General features: G+C 40.9%; 1 protein-coding gene across 1 annotated transcript in view; it reads right to left on the bottom strand.

Moving 5' to 3' along the window:
* Positions 1-19987, bottom strand: part of POLR1A (RNA polymerase I subunit A) — an 85871-nt gene that overhangs the window by 31488 nt on the left and 34396 nt on the right. The window contains exon 14 of the mRNA XM_019970312.2: positions 13198-13389. Within this exon, the coding sequence (XP_019825871.2) occupies positions 13198-13389 (192 nt within the window). The remainder of the gene's footprint in view (positions 1-13197; positions 13390-19987) is intronic.

The following is a 19987-nucleotide window of genomic DNA, read 5'->3' as shown; positions in this document are numbered from 1 at the left end:
ATGCTCTTGCCACTCTACTCAATAATGTTCTAGAGGTTTAAGTCAGGGCAATTAGGCATGGAAAGAAGAAAAGGCTTTCAGATTGGAGAGTAAGAAAGAAAACAACCTCTGAATGCAGATGGCATAACCTTATACAGAGAAAACCTGAAAGAATTCAGAAGAACTTGTTAGCGCTAGTAAATGACTTGAGCAAAACCAGAAGATACAAGATCAATATTCAAAAATCAATCATATTTCTATACATTAACAATGAACAATCTGAAAATGAAATTAGAAAAACAACTCCATGTACAATAGAATCACAAAGAATAAAATACTCAGGAATTAATTCAACCAAAGAAGTCTAAGACTTTTAAGTGGAAAACAATAACATACTATTGAAAGAAGTTAAAGAAGATCTAAGTAAATGAAAAGACATCATGGATTGGACGACTTAATATTGTTAAGGTGGCAACACTTTCCAAATTGATCTACATATTCAATGCAATCCCTATTAAAATTCCAACTTGCATAACTGACAAGTTGACCCTAAATTTCAAATGGGAATGCAAGGGACCCCAAATGGTCAAAACAATCTTGAGAAAGTAGACAAAGCTGAAGGACTCATATATCCAGATTTAAAATTTATTACAAAGCTACAGTAATCAAGACATGGCTTCCCAGGTGGCATGAGTGGTAAAGAACCCACCTGCAATGCAGGAGACATAAGACATGGGCTCGATCTCCGGGTTGGGAAGATCCCCTGGAGGAGGGCATGGCAAATAGTATTCTTGCCTGGAGAATCCCAAGGACAGAGGAGCCTGGTGGGCTACAGTCCATGGGGCCACAAAGAGTCGGACACAACTGAAGCAACAGCACACAGCACTCACTGGCATAGACAGACATACTGACCAATGGAAGAGAAATAAGAGTCTAAAAGTAAACCCATACCTCAGTGGCTAATTGATTTTTAACAAGAGTGCTAAGAACATTCAATGGGAAAAGAATAGTTTTATTAACAAATGATGCTGAGACAACTGCATATCTACCAACAAAAGAATAAAGGTGGACCCCTATCTCATAATACACAGAAAAATTAACTGAAAATGTATCAAAGACATAAATGTCAGGGAGAAAACCATAAAACTCTTAGTTGGAAACACAGCTGTAAATCTGTGTGACCTTGGAATTGGCAAACGTTTCTAAGATATAACACCAAAAGTACAAGGAACAAAAAAAAAGTTGATAAATAGGATTTCATAAAAATTTTTAAAAATTATGTGTCAGAGGACACTGTCAAGAAAGAAAAAAAGAACCCATACAATGGGAGAAAATACCTGTGTTATCATATATGTGAGACAGATCTGGTAGCCAGAATATACAAAGAAATGTTAGAATTTAACAATAAAAAGACAAATAACCCAATGAATAAGTGGGCAAAGGGCATAAATAGACATATCTCCAAAGAAGATATTACAAATGGCCAGTAAGCACATGAAAAGCTGCTCAATATTATTAATCATTCAGCTCAGTTCAGTTCAGTTCAGTCACTCAGTCATGTCTGACTCTTTGCGACCCCATGAATCGCAGCACGCCAGGCCTCCCTGTCCATCACCAACTCCCAGAGTTTACTCAAACTCACATCCATCGAGTCAGTGATGCCATCCAGCCATCTCATCCTCTGTCATCCCCTTCTCCTCCTGCCCCCCAATCCCTCCCAGCATCAGGATCTTTTCCAATGAGTCAACTCTTCACATGAGGTGGCCAAAGTATTGGAGTTTCAGCTTCAGCATCAGTCCTTCCAATGAACACCCAGGACTGAACTCCTTTAGGATGAACTGGCTGGATCTCCTTGCAGTCCAAGGACTCTCAACAGTCTTCTCCAACACCACAGTTCAAAAGCATCAATTCTTCAGCGCTCAGCCTTCTTCACAGTCCAACTCTCACATCCATACATGATCACTGGAAAAACCATAGCCTTCACTAGACGGACCTTTGTTGGCAAAGTAATGTCTCTGCTTTTTAATATGCTGTCTGGGTTGGTTATAACTTTCCTTCCAAGGAGTAAGCGTCTTTTAATTTCATGGCTGCAATCACCATCTGCAGTGATTTTGGAGCCCAGAAAAATAAAGTCTGACACTGTTTCCCCATCTATTTCCCATGAAGTGATGGGACCAGATGCCATGATCTTTGTTTTCTGAATGTTGAGCTTTAAGCCAACTTTTTCACTCTCCACTTTCACTTTCATCAAGAGGCTTTTTAGTTCCTCTTCACTTTCTGGCATAAGGGTGATCAAATTGCCAACATCTGCTGGATCATGGAAAAAGCAAGAGAGTTCCAGAAAAACATCTATTTCTGCTTTATCGACTATGCCAAAGCCTTTGACTGTGTGGGTCACAATAAACTGTGGAAAATTCTGAAAGAGATGGGAATACCAGCCCACCTGACCTGCCTCTTGAGAAACCTGTATGCAGGTCAGGAATCAACAGTTAGAATTGGACATGGAACAACAGACTGGTTCCAAATAGGAAAAGGAGTTCGTCAAGGCTGTATATTGTCACCTGCTTATTTAACTTATACTAATCATTAGGGAAAGGCAAATGAAAACCATAATGAAAGACTACTTCACAAGATGGTTATTTTATTTTATTATTATTATTATTTGGCTGTGCCACTTGCTTATAAGATCTTAGATCCCTGACCAGGGTTCAAACTCAAGCCCTGGCAGTGAAAGTGCCAAGTCCTAATCATTGCACTGCCAAAGAACTCCCCTAAGATGGTTATTTTAAAAACAAAAGAAAAATAAATGTTGGTGAATATGGAGAAATTGGAACCCTCATGTCCTGTTGGTGGGGATGTAAAATTGTAAGCTGCCTTGGAAAACAGTTTGGTAGTTCCTCAAAAAAGTTAAACACAGAATTCCCATATGACTCAGTGACTTCTCTCTTAGCTATATATTCAAGAGAATTGAAAGTACATGTTCATATAAATGAGTGCATCAGTTTCATGCACCAGTTATGCATGAATATTCATTACAGCCTTATTTGTAACAGCCAAAAAGTGGAAACAAGCCAAATTATCCATTTATCAACTGACAAGTGAATAACATGTGGAATATCCATACAATTGAATATTATTCAGCTATGAAAAGAAATGAGGTACTGTTTATGCTACAACATGGATGAATCTTGAAACTATTATGTTAACTAAAAGAGACAAGACATTTTTATGAAATGTCTCAAACAGGAAAATCAATAGGGACAGAAAGTGACTGCCAGGGGATGGGGGAGGGTGGAATTAAGGCTGAATGCTAACAGGAACAGAGTTTCTTTTGGGGATTATGGAAATATTTTTGAATTAGACAGTAGAAATGGTTGCACCACAGAGAATATACTAAAAATAAGCACTGAATTACACACTTACTAAAAATGGTAAAGTTTATGGTATGAATTATATTTCAATTAAAAAAACAAACAAACAAGGGTGGCAGACAAGATTCTGGGTCTCCTCCTGCACTGATATTGTAGAAGTGTATACTTTACTTTCTGGTCATAAACTATGCTAGGAATAATAGACCATCCACAATATTCTCAGGGAACTAAGATCCCACAAGTTGCATGGCATGGCCAAACAGGAAAATAACTGAACACTCATTAAATATTTGCCATTAGAGGGACAGTTAAATCAACTAGAGAATATCCATATTACCGGGTACAACACAGAATGGGTTAAGAAGAGTGAAGTCAATCCACATGTGCAGAGAATGAACCCTACAATAGACTATTATCATAACATGCCTACTCAGTCATGTCTGACTCTTTGTGACCCCAAGGACTATAGCCTGCCAGGATCCTCTGTCCATAGAATTTTCCAGGCAAGAATACTAGAGGGGTTGCCATTTCTTACTGCAGGGGATCTTCCGGATCCAGGGGTCGAACCCACATCTCCTGCATTGGCAGGCAGATTCTTTGATCACTGTGACATCTGAGAAGCCCACAGATCATTAAGTGAACTAAGTATGTCACAAAGCAATTACAAGAAACATTGTATCACCCCAGCACATGAAAAGAGTTAAATAAACTTCTTGCTATATCTGAAGTATGTTAGGGTGGTTCAAATGGCCTGAAATAATGGGATTTCTTAAAATAATGGAAATAATGGCATTCCCTTTGGAGGATCTGACAGCTCATTTAAAGTAAGCCATCTTACAGCTCAGTTAAAACTGAGGTTCACATACCTACGGATAAGGAAAATTCATGTCTCAGGCAACAGAATAACATGGATAAAGAAGCATTCTTAAATACAAACTCAAAATTGACTATCAAATTTAATCATGGTTCATGGTTCCCCTGAGTAGGTACATGATTTCATTTTTATTTCTTCTCTGTGAGAGTATGCACAGAGAAGATGAACAATGGAATTGGAGACAGAAGAAATTTTTCCTTTTTCCTTTGATATTACTATCTCTTTAAATAAAAACTTACATTACACTTCTATAGTTAATAAATGAAATCAGCAAGGTTGTGGAGTACAAGGACAATACACAAAATTACTTGTATTTTTATATACTAACCATAAACAAATAGGAAATTCAATAAATAAAATCATCTATAATAGCAATATCTAGGAATGAATCTAACGAAAGATAAACAAGACTTCTATGTCACTGAAAGAATGGAATATTCAGTACTGGAAATATGTCCATTCTCCCTAAAGTGATCTGTAGCTGCAATGTAATTCCAACAAAACTCTTTGTAGCTATTTTTTGGCAGAAATGTACAAGATGGCTTTGAAATTTATATGGAAATTCATGGGGCCAAGAATATTCAAGACAGTCATGAAAAACAATGTAGTATAGTATAGTCTCTATCAAAAATCAAAACTTATTATAAAGCTACAATAATTAAGAGTGTAGTATCGGTGCAATGGAATCAAACAACCAAAGGAACTGAAATGAAGCCAGTAGACCTACATGTATGCAATTAGTTGATTTAGGACACAAGAGATACTAAAGAGCAGAGGAAAAGCAAACATCTTCTTATCAATTACGTCACATCAACGGGATAGTCCTACAGGAAAAAAATGAATCCTGACCCCTACCTCACATCAACACACCCACAAAAACCAACTCTGGGCAGAAGTAGACCTAAACATGAATGGTAAAACAATAAAACTGCTAACAGAGATACAGGGAAATATCTTAATAACCTTGAGGCAGGCAAATAATTTTTATACAGGACTAGCCATAAAAGGCTGGAGAAGGAAATGGCAACCCACTCCAGTGTTCTTGCCTGGAGAATCCCAGGGACGGGGGAGCCTGTTGGGCTGCCAGCTATGGGGTTGCACAGAGTCGGACACGACTGAAGCGACTTAGCAGCAGCAGCAGCCATAAAAGGCAAAGCCTGGTGAATTATATTACATAAAATAAAGAACTTCTGATCATTAGAAAACAGCATTAAGTGAAAGGGCAAAAAGGCTAGCCATCAAGTAGAAGGTATTTGTAATATCTATAACCTGGTAATGGACCTACACAAGGATAGACTTCTAAAACTCTTATCTATTAATAAGAGAATGGCATAGGATTGAAAAAAGGCAAAAGCCTTGAACAGGAACTTCACAAAAGGTGAGATCCCATGGCCATAAGGATATAAAGAGGTGCTCAAACTCATTCGTTACTGGGCATGCTAAGTCGCTTCAGTTGGGTCTGACTCTGTGTGACGCTATGGACTGTAGCCCACCAGGCTCCTCTGTCCATGGGATTCTCCAGGCAAGAACACTAGAGTGGGTTGCCATGTCCTCCTCCAGGGGATCTTCCCAACCCATGGATCGAACCAACGTCTCTTACTTCTCTTGCATTGGCAGGCAAGTACTGCTGAGAATAAGGAGCAACCATAACTCTCCTGCCCTGCTGATGGAGGTGTAAACTGCTACAATCACTTTGGAAAACTGTTTACTCAATTATCTATTATAGGTGAAGGTAGATTTTATGACTCAGCAGTTTGATTCCCTGGTATTTACCCATGAAAATGCATACATATGTTCAATAAGAGACATATACAAAAATGTTCATAGCAGCTCTATTTGTAACAGCCAAATGAAGTTGACTGAAGATAACCCAAACATCCATTAATGGTAAAGTGAACAAGTATATAATGGTTTAGTCACATAATATAAGAAAACCACTCAAGAGGCTGTATGAAATGTCCTGGAAAAACAGTCTAAGACTTAACTTTTTAAGGCAGTACAAATAAATTTCCCAAGCTAAGTTCCTTATCTCCTGATCCAAAACATGGCTTTCCTCTGTAGAATTAGACTGGGTCACTAACAAATTCTTATGCAGTGCAATAACTGTTCCCTTCTTTCACCTACTTGTACAGAAACAACAGCCTGTACCAACCTTTCAAGAAACCCGGAAAAATCTCAACTGTGACATAAATAAAATCTGGGCCTATTTTCTAATTTTACTTGGTTATACAGTAAGCAGAGCCCAGGAATGTTAAATTATTCCTAACACAAACCAAATTATTCTATCATTTTGATCTTTTTTGTATCAAATTTTTGCTCATATACATTTTTAACATGGTTCTGTTATTATGCATAGAACTGTGTAGTCTATTTCTTCTTTCAACATTACGTTGAAAATTTTCCAGACTGTCACACAATGCTTTAAAGCCACTATTTTAAACTACACAAAGCTTCCCTGGTGGCTCAGACAGTAAAGAATCCGCCTGCATGTGGGAAACCTGTGTTCAATCCCTGCATTTGGAAGATCCCCTGGAAGAGGGCATGGCAACCCACGCCTGTATTCTTGCCTGAAGAATCCCCATGGACAGAGGAACCTGGCGAGCTACAGTCCATGGGGTTGCAAAGAGTCGGACACGACTGAGTGACTAAGCACAGCACAGAGCAATATCTTAATAAACGTCCCACAATTTACACAGCCCCAGTGCTGAGTATCTAGGTTTTTCTAATATTCCACCACTATAAACCATCATGTCATGGACTGCTTTTTTCAAGTAGCTTTTATCAATACTACATTTCAGATGATTTCCTTTGGCTGGATTCTCAGACTGAGGTGGATGAACGTATCTGTAGCTCTAGTTATGTAGTCTTTGTCTACTATTTGGTTCTATTTTGAACACACTGCTTACGTTTAAACAAAATTCTAATAAATTCTGGATGGTTCAGTTCAGTTCAGTCACTCAGTCGTGTCCTACTCTTTGCGACCCCATGAACGCCAGGCCTCCCTGTCCATCACCAACTCCCAGAGTTTATCCAAACCCATGTCCAATGAGTCGGTGATGCCATCCAACAATCTCATCCTCTGTCGTCCCCTTCTCCTCCCATCCTCAATCTTGCCCAGCATTAGGGTCTTTTCAAATGAGTCAGCTCTTCACATCAGGTGGCCAAAGTATTACAGTTTCAGCTTCAACATCAGTCCTACCAATGAACACCCAGGACTGATCTCCTTTAGGATGGACTGACTGGTTGTATCTCCTTGCAGTCCAAGGGACTCTCAAGAGTCTGCTCCAACACCACAGTTCAAAAGCATCAATTCTTCGGCACTCAGCTTTCTTTACAGTCCAACTCTCACATCCATACATGACCACTGGAAAAACCACAGCCTTGACTAGACGGATCTTTGTTGGCAAAGTAATGTCTCTGCTCTTCAATATGCTGTCTAGGTTGGTCATAGCTTTCCTTCCAAGGAGTAGGCGTCTTTTAATTTCATGGCTGCAATCACCATCTGTAGTGATTTTGCAGCCCAGAAAAATAAAGTCAGCTACTGTTTCCACTGTTTGCCCATCTATTTGCCATGAAGTGATGGGACTGGATGCCATGATCTTAGTTTACTTAACACTTAAAATCCCTTTATTTCTAAGATAAGTTGAGATGGCTTACAAAACAAACATACATAAAAAAGAAACAATAAAAAATTATAAACAGGAATAATAAGTGGACAAATAAATGTTGTTGATGTTTAGTCACTAAGTTTAGTCACTAAGCTGTGTACAACTTTTTCATGACCCCATGGACTATAGCCGGCCAGGCTCCTCTGTCCATGGGATTCTCCAGGCAAGAATACTGAAGTGGGTTGCCATGCCCTCCTCCAGGGGATCTTCCCAACCCAGGGGTCAAACCCACATCTCCTACATTGGCGGGTGGATTTCTTTACCACTGAGCCACCAGGGAAGCCTGGACAAACACATATATCCAACTAAATTAGGGGTAGCAAACTACAGCCTATAGACCAAACGTGGCCCACCATCTGTTTTTGTAAAAAAGAAGCTGAAATGAATCACAGTCAGGCTCATTCCAAAGCCCTGTCTATGTCTGCTTTCACATTATCATGGCAGAACTGAGCAGCTGTAATTTACAGATCGTATGGCCAACAAAGCCTAAAATATTTTCTATCTGGCTTTTATAACAAAAGCTTACCAATTCCTGAACCAGACTATCCATAATTACAGATTTTAATCTTAAACTGCAAAATTCCCCTACTATTCTGTTAAATCAACTTCTGTTTCTGGTCAGGATAGAGCCATGGTGACCTGATTTCACATCCACCAGAAATAACAATAACAAAAGCAGACACGAATATGAAACAGTGGTTTCAATACAATGGACATTAGGAAATGAAGGACAGAGAACAGCAAGGATATAGTAGACTTGAACCTTGTTTTGCTGTTGTTCAGTCACTCAGTCTTGTCCAACTCTGTGACCCCATGGACTGCAGCACGTCAGGCTTCCCTGTCCATCATCGACTCTGGGATCTTGCTCAAATTCAGGTCCACTGAGTCAGTAATTGACCATCTTTATCCTCTGTTGTCCCCTTCTCCTGCCCTCAGTCTTTCCCAGCATCAGGGTCCTCTCCAATGAGTCAGGTCTTCACATCAGGTGGCCAAAACATTAATGCTTCAGCTTCAGCATCGGTCCTTCTAATTAATATTCAGGGTTGATATCCTTTAGGATTGACTGGTTTGATCTCCTTGCAGTCCAAGGGACTCTCAAGAGTTCTCCAATACCACAGTTCAAAAGCATCAATTCTTTGGCTCTCAGATTTCTTTATCGTCCAACTCTCACATCCATACGTGACTACTGGAAAAACTGTAGCTTTGACTAGACGGACCTTTGTTGGCAAAGTAATGTCTCTGCTTTTTAATATGCTGTCTAGGGTGGTCATAGCTTTTCTTCCAAACAGAAACCATCTTTTAATTTTATGGCTGCAGTCACAACCTGCAGTGATTTTGAGCCCAAGAAAATAAAGTCTCTCACTGTTTCCAATGTTTCCTCTTTAGTTGCCATGAAGTGATGGGACCGGATGCCATGATCTTCATTTTTTGAATGTTGAGTTTTAAGCCAGCTTTTTCACTCTCCTCTTTCACCTTCATCAAGAGGCTCTTTAGTTCCTCTTCCCTTTCTGAAATAAGGGTGGTGTCATCTGCATATCTGAGGTTATTGATATTTCTCCCAGCAATCTTGATTCCATCTTGTGCTTCATCCAGCCTGGCATTTTGCATGATGTACTCTGCATGTAAGTTAAGTAAGCAGGGTGACTATATACAGCCTTGACATCTCCTTTCCCAATTTGGAACCAGTCCATTGTTCCATGTCCAGTTCTAACTGTTGCTTCTTGACCTTCATACAGGTTCTCATGAGGCAGGTAAAGTGGACTGGTATTCCCATCTCTTTTAAGAATTTTCAGATTTTTTGTGATTCACACAAAGGCTTTGGATAGTGAATAAAGCAGATGTTTTTCTGGAACTCCCTTGTTTTTTCTATGATTCAATGGATGTTGGCAATTTGATCTCTGGATCCTCTGCCTTTTCTAAATCCAGCTTGAACATCTGGAAGTTCACGGTTCACGTACTACTGAAGCCAGGCTTTGGGAATTTTGAGCATTACTTTGCTAGCATGTGAAATGAGTGCAATTGTGCAGTAGTTTGAACATTTTTTGGCATTTCTCTTCTTTGGGATTGGAATGAAAACTGATCTTTTCCAGTCCTGTGGCCACTGCTGAGTTTCTTGTATTTGCTGGCATATTGAGTGCGGCACTTTCACAGTGTCATCTTTTAGGATCTGAAATAGCTCAGCTGGAATTCCATCACCTCCACTACCTTTGTTCGCACTACCTTTGTTCGTAGTGATGCGTCCTAAGGTTCACTTGACTTCACACTCCAGTATGTCTGGGTCTAGGTGAGTGATCACACCATCACGGTTGCCTGGATCAATAAGATCTTTTTTGTAGTTCTGTGTCTTCTTGCCACCTCTTCTTAATATCTTCTGCTTCTGTTAGGTCCATACCATTTCTGTCCTTAATTGTGCCCACCTTTGCAGGAAATGTTCCCTTGGTATCTCTAATTTTCTTGAAGAGATCTCTAGTTTCTCCCATTCTATTGTTTTCCTCTATTTCTTTTATTGTTCACTTAAGAAGGCTTTTTTATCTCTCCTTGCTATTCTTTGGAACTCTGCATTCAGATGGGTGTATCTTTCCTTTTCTCCTTTGCCTTTTGCTTCTCTTCTTTTCTCAGCTACTAGTAAGGCGTCCTCAGACAGGCATTTTGCCTTTTTGCATTTCTTTTTCTTGGGGATGGTTTTGATCACCACCTCCTGTACAAGGTCATGAACTTCCATCCACTGTTCTTCAGACTTGAACCTAACTGACATTTATAGAGCACTTCATCCAACACAGCAGAATACTTGTGATTTTTAAGGACACACAGATCATTTCCCAATACAGACTATCTTTGAAGCCACAAAACAAATCTCAGTAATTTGAAAAGGATTCAAGTTATTCAAGGTATGTTTTCTGGCCACTGTGGAATTAAAATTGCAATCAATAGTATACATATCTGGAAAATTCTTAAATATTTGGAAACTAAATCAAAGACTTCTATGTATCTCAGAGGTTAAAAACAGAAATAAAAAAGGCATTGAGCAAGTCTTTTGAAGTGAATAAAAATACAATATATTCAGTGGAAATTTTATATATAAAATGCCAATATTAAAACAGGAAAAAAGTCTCAAATTACTGACTTCAGTTCCAACCTTAAGTAACTAGAAAAAGAAAGGCAAATCAAACCCAAAGTAAGCAGAAGAAAGGAAATAAAAAAGATGAAAGTGAAATAAATGGAACAGAAACAGAAAAATAGAGAAAGTCAATAAAAGCTGGTTCTTTGAGAATAAAACTCAGAGCAAACTGATCAGGAAAAAGAGAGAAGACATAAATTATCACTATCAGGAATGAGAGAGGGGACCACTTTCAGGTTCCACAGACAGTAAAGGAACATAAAAGAGTATGATGAATAATTTCATGCCTATAAATCCAACAATTTAGATGAAAAGGACAAATTCCTAGAAAAAAACAAAGCAGTAAAGCTCATCCAAGAAGAGATGAACTAAACAGCCCTACATGTAATTAGAAAAACAGAAATTTTAGTTAAAAATTTTAGTTAAAAGCCTTCCTAAAGAGAAAACATCATGAGAAACGCTGGCTGGAAGAAGCACCAGCTGGAATCAAGATGCCAGGAGAAATATCAATAACCTCAGATATGCAGATAACACCACCCTTATGGCAGAAAGTGAAGAGGAACTAAAGAGCCTCTTGATGAAAGTGAAAGAGGAGAGTGAAAAAGTTGGCTTAAAGCTCAACATTCAGAAAACTCTGGTCCCATCACTTCATGGCAAATAGATGGGGAAACAGAGGAAACAGTGGCTGACTATTTTTCTGGGCTCCAAAATCACTGCAGATGGTGACTGCAGCCATGAAATTAAATGACACTTACTCCTTGGAAGGAAAGTTATGACCAACCTAGACAGCATATTCAAAAGCAGAGACATTACTTTGCCAACAAAGGTCCATCTAGTCAAGGCTATGGTTTTTCCAGTGGTCATGTATGCATAGGAGAGTTGGACTGTGAAGAAAGCTGAGCACCGAAGAATTGATGCTTTTGAACTGTGGTGTTGGAGAAGACTCTTCAGAGTCCCTTGGACTGCAAGGAGAACCAGTCCATCCTAAAGGAGATCAGTCCTGGGTGTTCATTGGAAGGACTAATGTTGAAGCTAAAACTGCAATATTTTGGCCACCTGATGCAAAGAGCTGACTCATTGGAAAAGACCCTGATGCTGGGCAAGATTGAGGACGGGAGGAGAAGAGGACGACAGAGGATGAGATTGTTGGATGGCATCACCGACTCAATGGACATGGGTTTGGGTGGACTCCAGGAGTTAGTGATAGACAGGGAGACCTGGTGTGCTGTGGTTCATGGGGTTGCAAAAAGTCGGACACGACTGAGCAACTGAACTGAACTGAAAGAGAAAATTCTAGGTCCAGATGACTATATTGGTGAATTCTACCAAACACTTAAGGAAAAAATAATATCCGTATTGTACAAACTCTTACAGAAAACTGAAGAAGCCAATGTTTCTATGAAGCCAATGTTAACCCCAATAGCAAAACCAGGTAAATGCATGACAAGAAAAGAAAACCATCCATCAAAATTCCTCATGTACACTGATGCAAAAACTTCTGAACAAAAATTTAGCAAATACTATCTCATAACCAAGTAAGGTTTATCCCAGAAATACAAGTTGGCTTAATAAGAAAACCAGTCAAATACCAGGTCCATGGATTTAAAGAACTGCAGAGGCGGGTGAGACCTAGAGCTCATCAACCTGAACACTTTTGCTTTGTAAATAATGAACTGAGGCCCACTGAACCAAGATCACATAATTGATTAAGTATAATATGATGCTCTGGGTGTCAGAAAGTCCTGAGTTTGAATCTCAACTCTACCTCCTAAGTAACAACTTCTCCAAACCTCGTTATCCTCATCTGGTGATAATGGTGATAAATGGTGATAATGATAGTGTCTGCATCACAGGGTGGTTGTGAGGGTTAAGTAATCTAACATATTTGAAGCACTCCCAACAAACATAACTACTGCTACCATCAGCACCACTGCCTATTACCACCATATCTAGACGATGAGGTCAGTGTTAAGTTAGAAGTTTCAGTTAGAAGCAAAGGACAGAAAATATGTAGTTGTAGACCCTCCTTTGAAACCATCCACACCCGAAACTCTATCAAAGAGATATTGTTTGATTTGTCATTTCTGTTTCTGGCCTGGACTCTCCTGGGAACAAAACCTTTTTACTGAGTGGCCAGTTTCCTTTTTTTTTTTAATAAATATCCACCATTTGTTTGCCCCTAATTACCTGCTTTCCTGTCCACAGAGGAAAGGGCTTCAGGATGGCAGGAGGAAAGAGCTTCACACGCCCCACTTTGTCTGTGAGTCCTCGGAACACCAGCTCCATATACTGCTCCCGGTTGAAAAAGCAGCCTCGAATGGTCATGTTTGCTCCTGAAACCATGTGATCTTGGATCAGCCCCGCCAATGGCTGGCCATCCTACAAACCAAAACAGGTAAGAGAAGGACAAATTTAAAAAAAGAAAAAACAGAAGGCACATTCTAATTCTTAGTCCTGTGCTTGGGAGCCACCCACTAGCAACAGCCCTCCTTACATCCCCATGTTGTCCAGTCATGGCCACCTAGCCAGTGCTTGGGCCTCCCATCTTGAGAGCAAACTGCCTCCCAGAGCACGTGACCAGGGCTTCCTGACCGGCTCCCACCTTCGCCTTTTGCCCACTGTTCTATACCAAAAGTGCTTCAAACTCCTGCAGGCCCCCTGGCCTTCTCTCCCTAATCCCATCTGCTTCTCGTTAACTTCGGCATATTTCTGGCATTTACGCATAAATTCAGTCTGGCTGCTGTTGGCTGTGTTCTTGTTTTTATATTTTGGTTTTATGCTTTGGTGTTTTTCACACATTTCTGGCCTGGTTCTCCTCTAAATCAGTCACCCATTCAACAAATATTTATGGAGAGCCTACTGTATGCCGAGGCACTGGATGAGACCAACCTTCAGTCTGTTTTAGTGGCTAAAACACACAGATCCCTCACAATGAGGAAGAGCTAGACGGTGAACAAATGACTGGAGAGATACATTATTACAAAGAATTTTAAACGCCTGTGGAGGAAAAGAATGGGATGGGTCATCACATAGATTTGGGATAGGAGGGGACAGTCAGGAATGGTCTCTCTGGGGGCATGGACAGTACGTCAGTTTGGCCTGCGGACTGACCTGGACTCAGCCAACGCAGAGACGTGGGGGTTTGGGGAGAGGTTCCTTGAGTGAGTCATGGGTGGAGGTGGGGCTTTGACGTACGTGACTGCAGAAGGAAAGGGTGCTTGATGTCAGTGTGTTTTCACGATCTTGCGTGTATTCATGGTAGGGTGTTATCCACCAGATGCCAAAACATGGGCTTTTAGAGAGTTCCCTGGTGGTCCAGTGGCTAGGACTCGGCCCTTCCATTGCCATGGTCCCAAGTTCAGTCCCTTGTCAGGGAACTAAGACCCCACAAGAACTGCAATAGGGCCAAAAAAACCCCAAAAAAACCCAAAGCCAAGGGCTTTTATAACAGCCCCAGTTTGGATGGATACATTCATCTTTTCTGATCCCCAGTCTCCTGAACCCTATCTGCCAGGTCTGCAGTCATGGCAACATAAGGCACACTAAGGTAAAAATAGACTTGCCCACTGACATTTATTAAGAAGGCGTTTTTACTGACTTTTCCCTGTTTATAGGAACTAGAGAAAAATCTTGGATCTAAAGATTGTTATCATTTGCTTATTTGTTAAATACTGTCCAATATTATGGCTGTATTGCATAACTAAGGAACTCTAAAGTGCAGCCATGGAGAAGTGCCAGGAATTTAGCCACACGCACTAATTTAAAGGCTAAAAAGGATGCTTGTCAAACAGTCTAAATACCGTGGCAATGGGCTTTATGTAAACTCAGAGATAATTATTACCGAGGAGCCAGATAGGTGTTGCAGACAGAGGGCGAGATCATATGGGGCACGCAGCCCTTCTTATGAAGGCCTTGAGTTATGAACACAGACAAAAAATTATACTCTGCAACTTGTTCCAAAGGCAAGGTCTCATTTTGCTTAGGGGAAAAATTGAAAAGAGTATTAAGCATTTGACTCATCCCACAGCTCTTTGGGGGCTTCCCTGGTGACTCAGTGGTTAAAGAATCTGCCTGCAATGCAGGAGACATGCATTGATCCCTGGGTCGGAAGGATCCTTAGGCAAGGAGATTGCAACCCACTCCAGTATTCTTGCCTGGAAAATCCCATGGACAGAGGGGCCTAGCAGGCTACAGCCCATGAGGTCCCAAAGAGTCAGAAATGACTGAGCTACTAAGCAATAACAGTCTTTGGGGGCAGATATAGATTTTGCCTTTTTTTTTTTCCTTTAAAGAACATAATTACAAGTTACAGGATCTAGTCAGTGCCTTCTCTTTCTGTCTAGAGTTTTCCATGACTAGAAAATTACCTATATGGCTAAACTGCTTTCAATGCAATAAGCATGAATTCTAGGGAGGAGTGCTGATTAAAGCAATTTACTAAGGGTCTACTTATAATGCTGAATTTTCTAAATCTGCTTAGGATCAGAAAGACTATCTCTTGATCAAAAACCCACATAATTGTCAGCTATCCTATTCCACTTAACATCACAGCAAAACGACATTACAATAGATGTCTTTGGTCAGGATTCTTAGAGAATTAGGGTATTCTGTGACTTGAATTTTCTAGCTGAGTAAGTCAAAGTCAGGAAAGTACGTCTCAAGCCTTGTTAAAAAAACTTTCCATGAAGCAGTGGCCCTTAATAGATAAAACAAACAGAAGGGAAAAAAGGAAGAATCCACAAAGAAACATATAAATGAAAAAGTGTAACTGTTTTCTTGGAAAGGAAATAGATCAAGTTCCCTTCATCTATTTTAAGAAGACAACAAGCAACTCTATTAAATACATAAAACTAACAATAAAATGTACTTAAATTGGGGACTATGGTTAGTCAAGGAAAAGAAACCTAAAAAATAGAGAAGAAATGGGACAATGAACAAAGAGAAAAGAAAACAATAGGGAAATAAAATACATCAAGAAAAATTAACAAAAAATGGCTTTCCTGGATTAAGAAAACTGACTCTCGCCATCTCAGGACTTTGCCATCAAAGTACATGCTTCATTTTTATGCGTGTAGGTGTGTGTGTGTGTTAAGTTACTTCAGTCGTGTCCAACTCTTTGTGGTCCTAGGGACTATAGCCCACTAGGCTTCTCTGTCCTTGGGATTTCCCAGGCAAGAATACTGGAGTGAGTTGCCACGCCCTCCTTGAGGGGATCTTCCCTACACAGGGATCAATCGCACATCTTTTACGTCTCCTGTATTGGCAGGTGTGTTCTTTACCACTAGCGCCACCTGGAAAGCCCTTCATTTTTATAACTATCACCAAAAATAGGATTTCTCCTCTTGGCACTTACACTAAGGGCTTACACAACATTTATCAAGAATCAAAAGCTCTTTACCGCTGACAAAAGAAGGTGTCTGAAAGTAAAGTGAATTCTCAGGTCATCTCCGAGAATTGTCTTGTTTTTGTTTCTTACCTTTTTTTTCCTGATTTTTCTTTTCTTTTTTTTTTTAACTGCACAGGTGGCATGTGGGATCTTAGTTCCCAGACCAGGGATAAAACTGCCGGGAGCCGGCATATTGCATATTGAGTGCATATTGCATATTGAGTGCAGCACTTTTCAGGATCTGGAATAGCTCAACTGGAATTCTATCACTGCCGGTAGCCAGCGTGAGGAACTCCGCCCATGACAAAGGTCATGAGGAAGGAGGCTCGGCATACGCAAAGGCGGGATCAAGCCTCAGGAGTCTCCCTGGAAATTCTCGAGCAATCTACCCCCAAAACCAGAGTCTGCCTACTTTCTGCTTTGTGCTGTCACCTACACCTCTGACTTTACGGGGGGCTGTCCCCCACTACCTCTCTCTGAAAAAAGAGTTAGCTTACAGCTCCAGTTAATAATTCTTGGGTGTGACAGTGTTTCAACCTACAAACTCCTTTGGAAGTCCTCTAGCCTGCCTGAATAGGTTTTTTCCGGCAACATGTGATTGTTCAGAGCCTCCCAACTGTGAGAGGCAGGAGATGTTCTAAACTGTCTAAACACAGATTCCTTTGAGTAGTTAAAAGATTGATTAGAAATTGTATTGGTGAAGGGTTTTTCACTTGTTGGGCCAATGTTTGCTGCTAAGTCTCCATATCCCTTACCTACTGTGTCCTTGGCGGTGTATTGATTGATATAATGGGTGTATAGAAATGTAAGCAGTCGCCTCAATGTTTGTAATCTTGGACCCTTGAGTTAATTCTTTTCTTGATTGAGCCCACCTCACCTTTGCCCTATAGGAATGCAACTTTCTCCAATGCTTTTTGGAGGCTGGCGCCTGACTTTAAAATAATCACCTTTAGAGAAAAATAAGTTTCTTAAAATGTTAACAGGCTTCCTGGCCAGAAGATGATGTAAATCACCTAAACTTTTGCATATGATAAGTTTGAAAGCCTGACTTCGATAAGGATCAGGAACTGCTGTCTTTGCATGCCTCTACCCCTTCCCCCATTATCCTCTATGCACAACTTAAGGTATAAAACTGCTTTGGAAAATAAAGTATCTCCTTTTGTTCACCGGAATTTGGTGTCCCCATGTCGTTCTTTCTTTCACCTTCTAGCTGAATTTTTCCTCTGAGGCAGGGAAGCTTGTCAAGCCTACTAATTTTGCCTGGGCTTCTAAGATCCGACCGGGGAGGCCTTAGTGTCTCCTCTCCTTCGGGAGAACGGGAGGACGCCTGCGGCCTTCGTAGGTGACATTAATTCCCTGCTTTGGAATTTTATTCAGTCTCTTTTCTTCAGTGAATTTTCCTACTGAGCTATCCTTATTTCAGCCTCTTTTCTTCACTGAATTTTACTGAGCTATCCTCATTCTATTACTCTTTATATCCTTAATTAACGTTTAATTAAGCAATTGTTTCCTGATCTTCGCCTACGCCGTCTCTCCTTCGAATACCCTGGTTCAGCCGGGGCTGGTCCCCGGCATAAAACCCTTGCCCCCTGCAGGGGAAGTTCAGAGTCTTAATCACCGGAACACCAGAGAAGTCCCATTTTTTACTTTTTAAGAAATTAATTTATTGATGAGACTTTATTTTTGTTCTATCTCTGACCCTATACTCACAGGCAGGTGAGCATGTGATGAGGCACATCTGAAATTAAATAGGCCAGCCCTTTGCAGGACACAGTGTACGCAATGAGCAATGAAGTCACCTATTCCATCTTATTCAATGAAAATCAAGTCTACATTGGTCTAGTGAATACTCAAGTTCACTGGCCTAAGCACTTCAGAGCACCCCAACTCTTCATGAGGCTAATGTCCAGAGGTCACTCTGCCAGCAAAAAAAATGAACCATCTGCTGTTTACTGGTAGTGTCCACCGTGATAAAATGTGACATTCTCTCTAGCAGGCTAGACAACTGGCACAGTCCTGTTAGTCACTTCTTTCCACAGACCCTCACCCAGGCCCAGCCTCACCTGTCAAGGGGGACTAAGAACACAGGAGGCTGAGCACACAAGCTTGGCGGGGTCAAAGGTGCTAGGTTCGAGTCCCAGCTTCTTCACTGGCTGACAAGTCACTCACCTGTGTTTCCTCACCTGAAAACTGCACCTGCCGCCTAAGGCTGTGGTGAGGACTAAGCCAGAATGTTGCAGACTGCTCAGAGTGGTACCTGAGGCACACGGAGTGCTCAGGACAAAGTAGCTTTTATTGCCACCACCATCACAGCTACAACTGACGTAATTTACATGAAAACATAAAAGGCCAATTTTCAAATTAGTCAATTCCCTTATAATTATTTCTTCTAAACTATTAATGTAAAAAATTTTTGTTTAATGTTTTTCTTTTTGGCTGCACCACAAGGCATACAGGATCTTAGTTCCCCAACCAGAGATCAAACCCATACCTCCTGCAGTAGAAGCTCGGAGTCTTAACCACTGGACCATCAGGAAACCCGTTAGTAAAAATTAATCAAACTATTTCTTCTAATTTCTTGGGGACCTGAGTGGGCCCCTTAACCCCTCCTGCTTACGGTCAGCCCCTTCACTAATCAATAGCCAGCCAAGGTGGGCAGAAAAGGGAAAGAAAGTTATGTTCAACTAACTGGATCTACAGGAAGCCACACTGGTGTGTCTGGTAGGAAAAGAGGCTGGAATGCTGGGATTCTGGTCACCTGCCTGGTTCTCCAGGTGGGATAGGGGAAGAGAAATTCCCAGGAGGAGAGGTCACTAACTGATAGGGGACAATCTCTAAGCAGCCTCTATGCTTACTGGGTGCAGATGTCTCTGTCTCTTCTGTGGAAGGGTGGCAGGGCCCACGCCAGGGAAAGGAAGAAAAGCCACAAAGATCTGGGAGCTCCTGGCCCCTCCTCCCCACCCTCTTCCATTCCAGCTCTGTGTCCTTGGACATGTTACACCATTTCTTCACATGTGATTATGGCTATTAATAGCACCTACTCCAAGGACTGTGGGGAGGAGAAAAGGAGAGGCCTCCAAGGTGCTACGTATGGTGTCTAGCCTTGAAAAAGTGCTTGGTAAATGGGAGCCATGGTTCTTTATTGTTTTATTACTACCCCCACATTACAACCCAAATGAATGGTGTGTAATTTGTGAATCGCTATGACACAAACGGTTTATAAAAGAAGGGATTCACAGTAGAGATTCCTCATGGGCTGCAGGGAATTTCATCTGGACCCTCAGGATTATGTTAGTCACTCAGTTGTGTCTGACTCTTTGTGACCCCATGGACTAGAGCCCGCTAGGATCCTCTGTTCATGGACTTTTCCAGGCAAGAATACTGGACTGAGTTGCCATTTCCTTCTCCAGGGGATCTTCCTGACCCAGGGATCAAACCCTGGGGGTTAAGTTGTCTCTTAAAACCCTTATCTTAAAGGATCAAAGTCATCTGAGGACGATGGGGATCCTCATAGGTGGGGTGCTAAGGTTTGCCAGAGGCTGATATATTGTAGAATCCAAACAGGCTGGAAGACAAGACCTAAGATGCAGG

The sequence above is a fragment of the Bos indicus genome, chromosome 11 (assembly GCF_029378745.1).
Source record: "Bos indicus isolate NIAB-ARS_2022 breed Sahiwal x Tharparkar chromosome 11, NIAB-ARS_B.indTharparkar_mat_pri_1.0, whole genome shotgun sequence".
NCBI classification, from domain to species: domain Eukaryota; kingdom Metazoa; phylum Chordata; class Mammalia; order Artiodactyla; family Bovidae; genus Bos; species Bos indicus.
The sequence above is the reverse complement of the archived record's forward strand: the minus strand, read 5'-3'. Positions and strand labels throughout refer to the sequence as shown.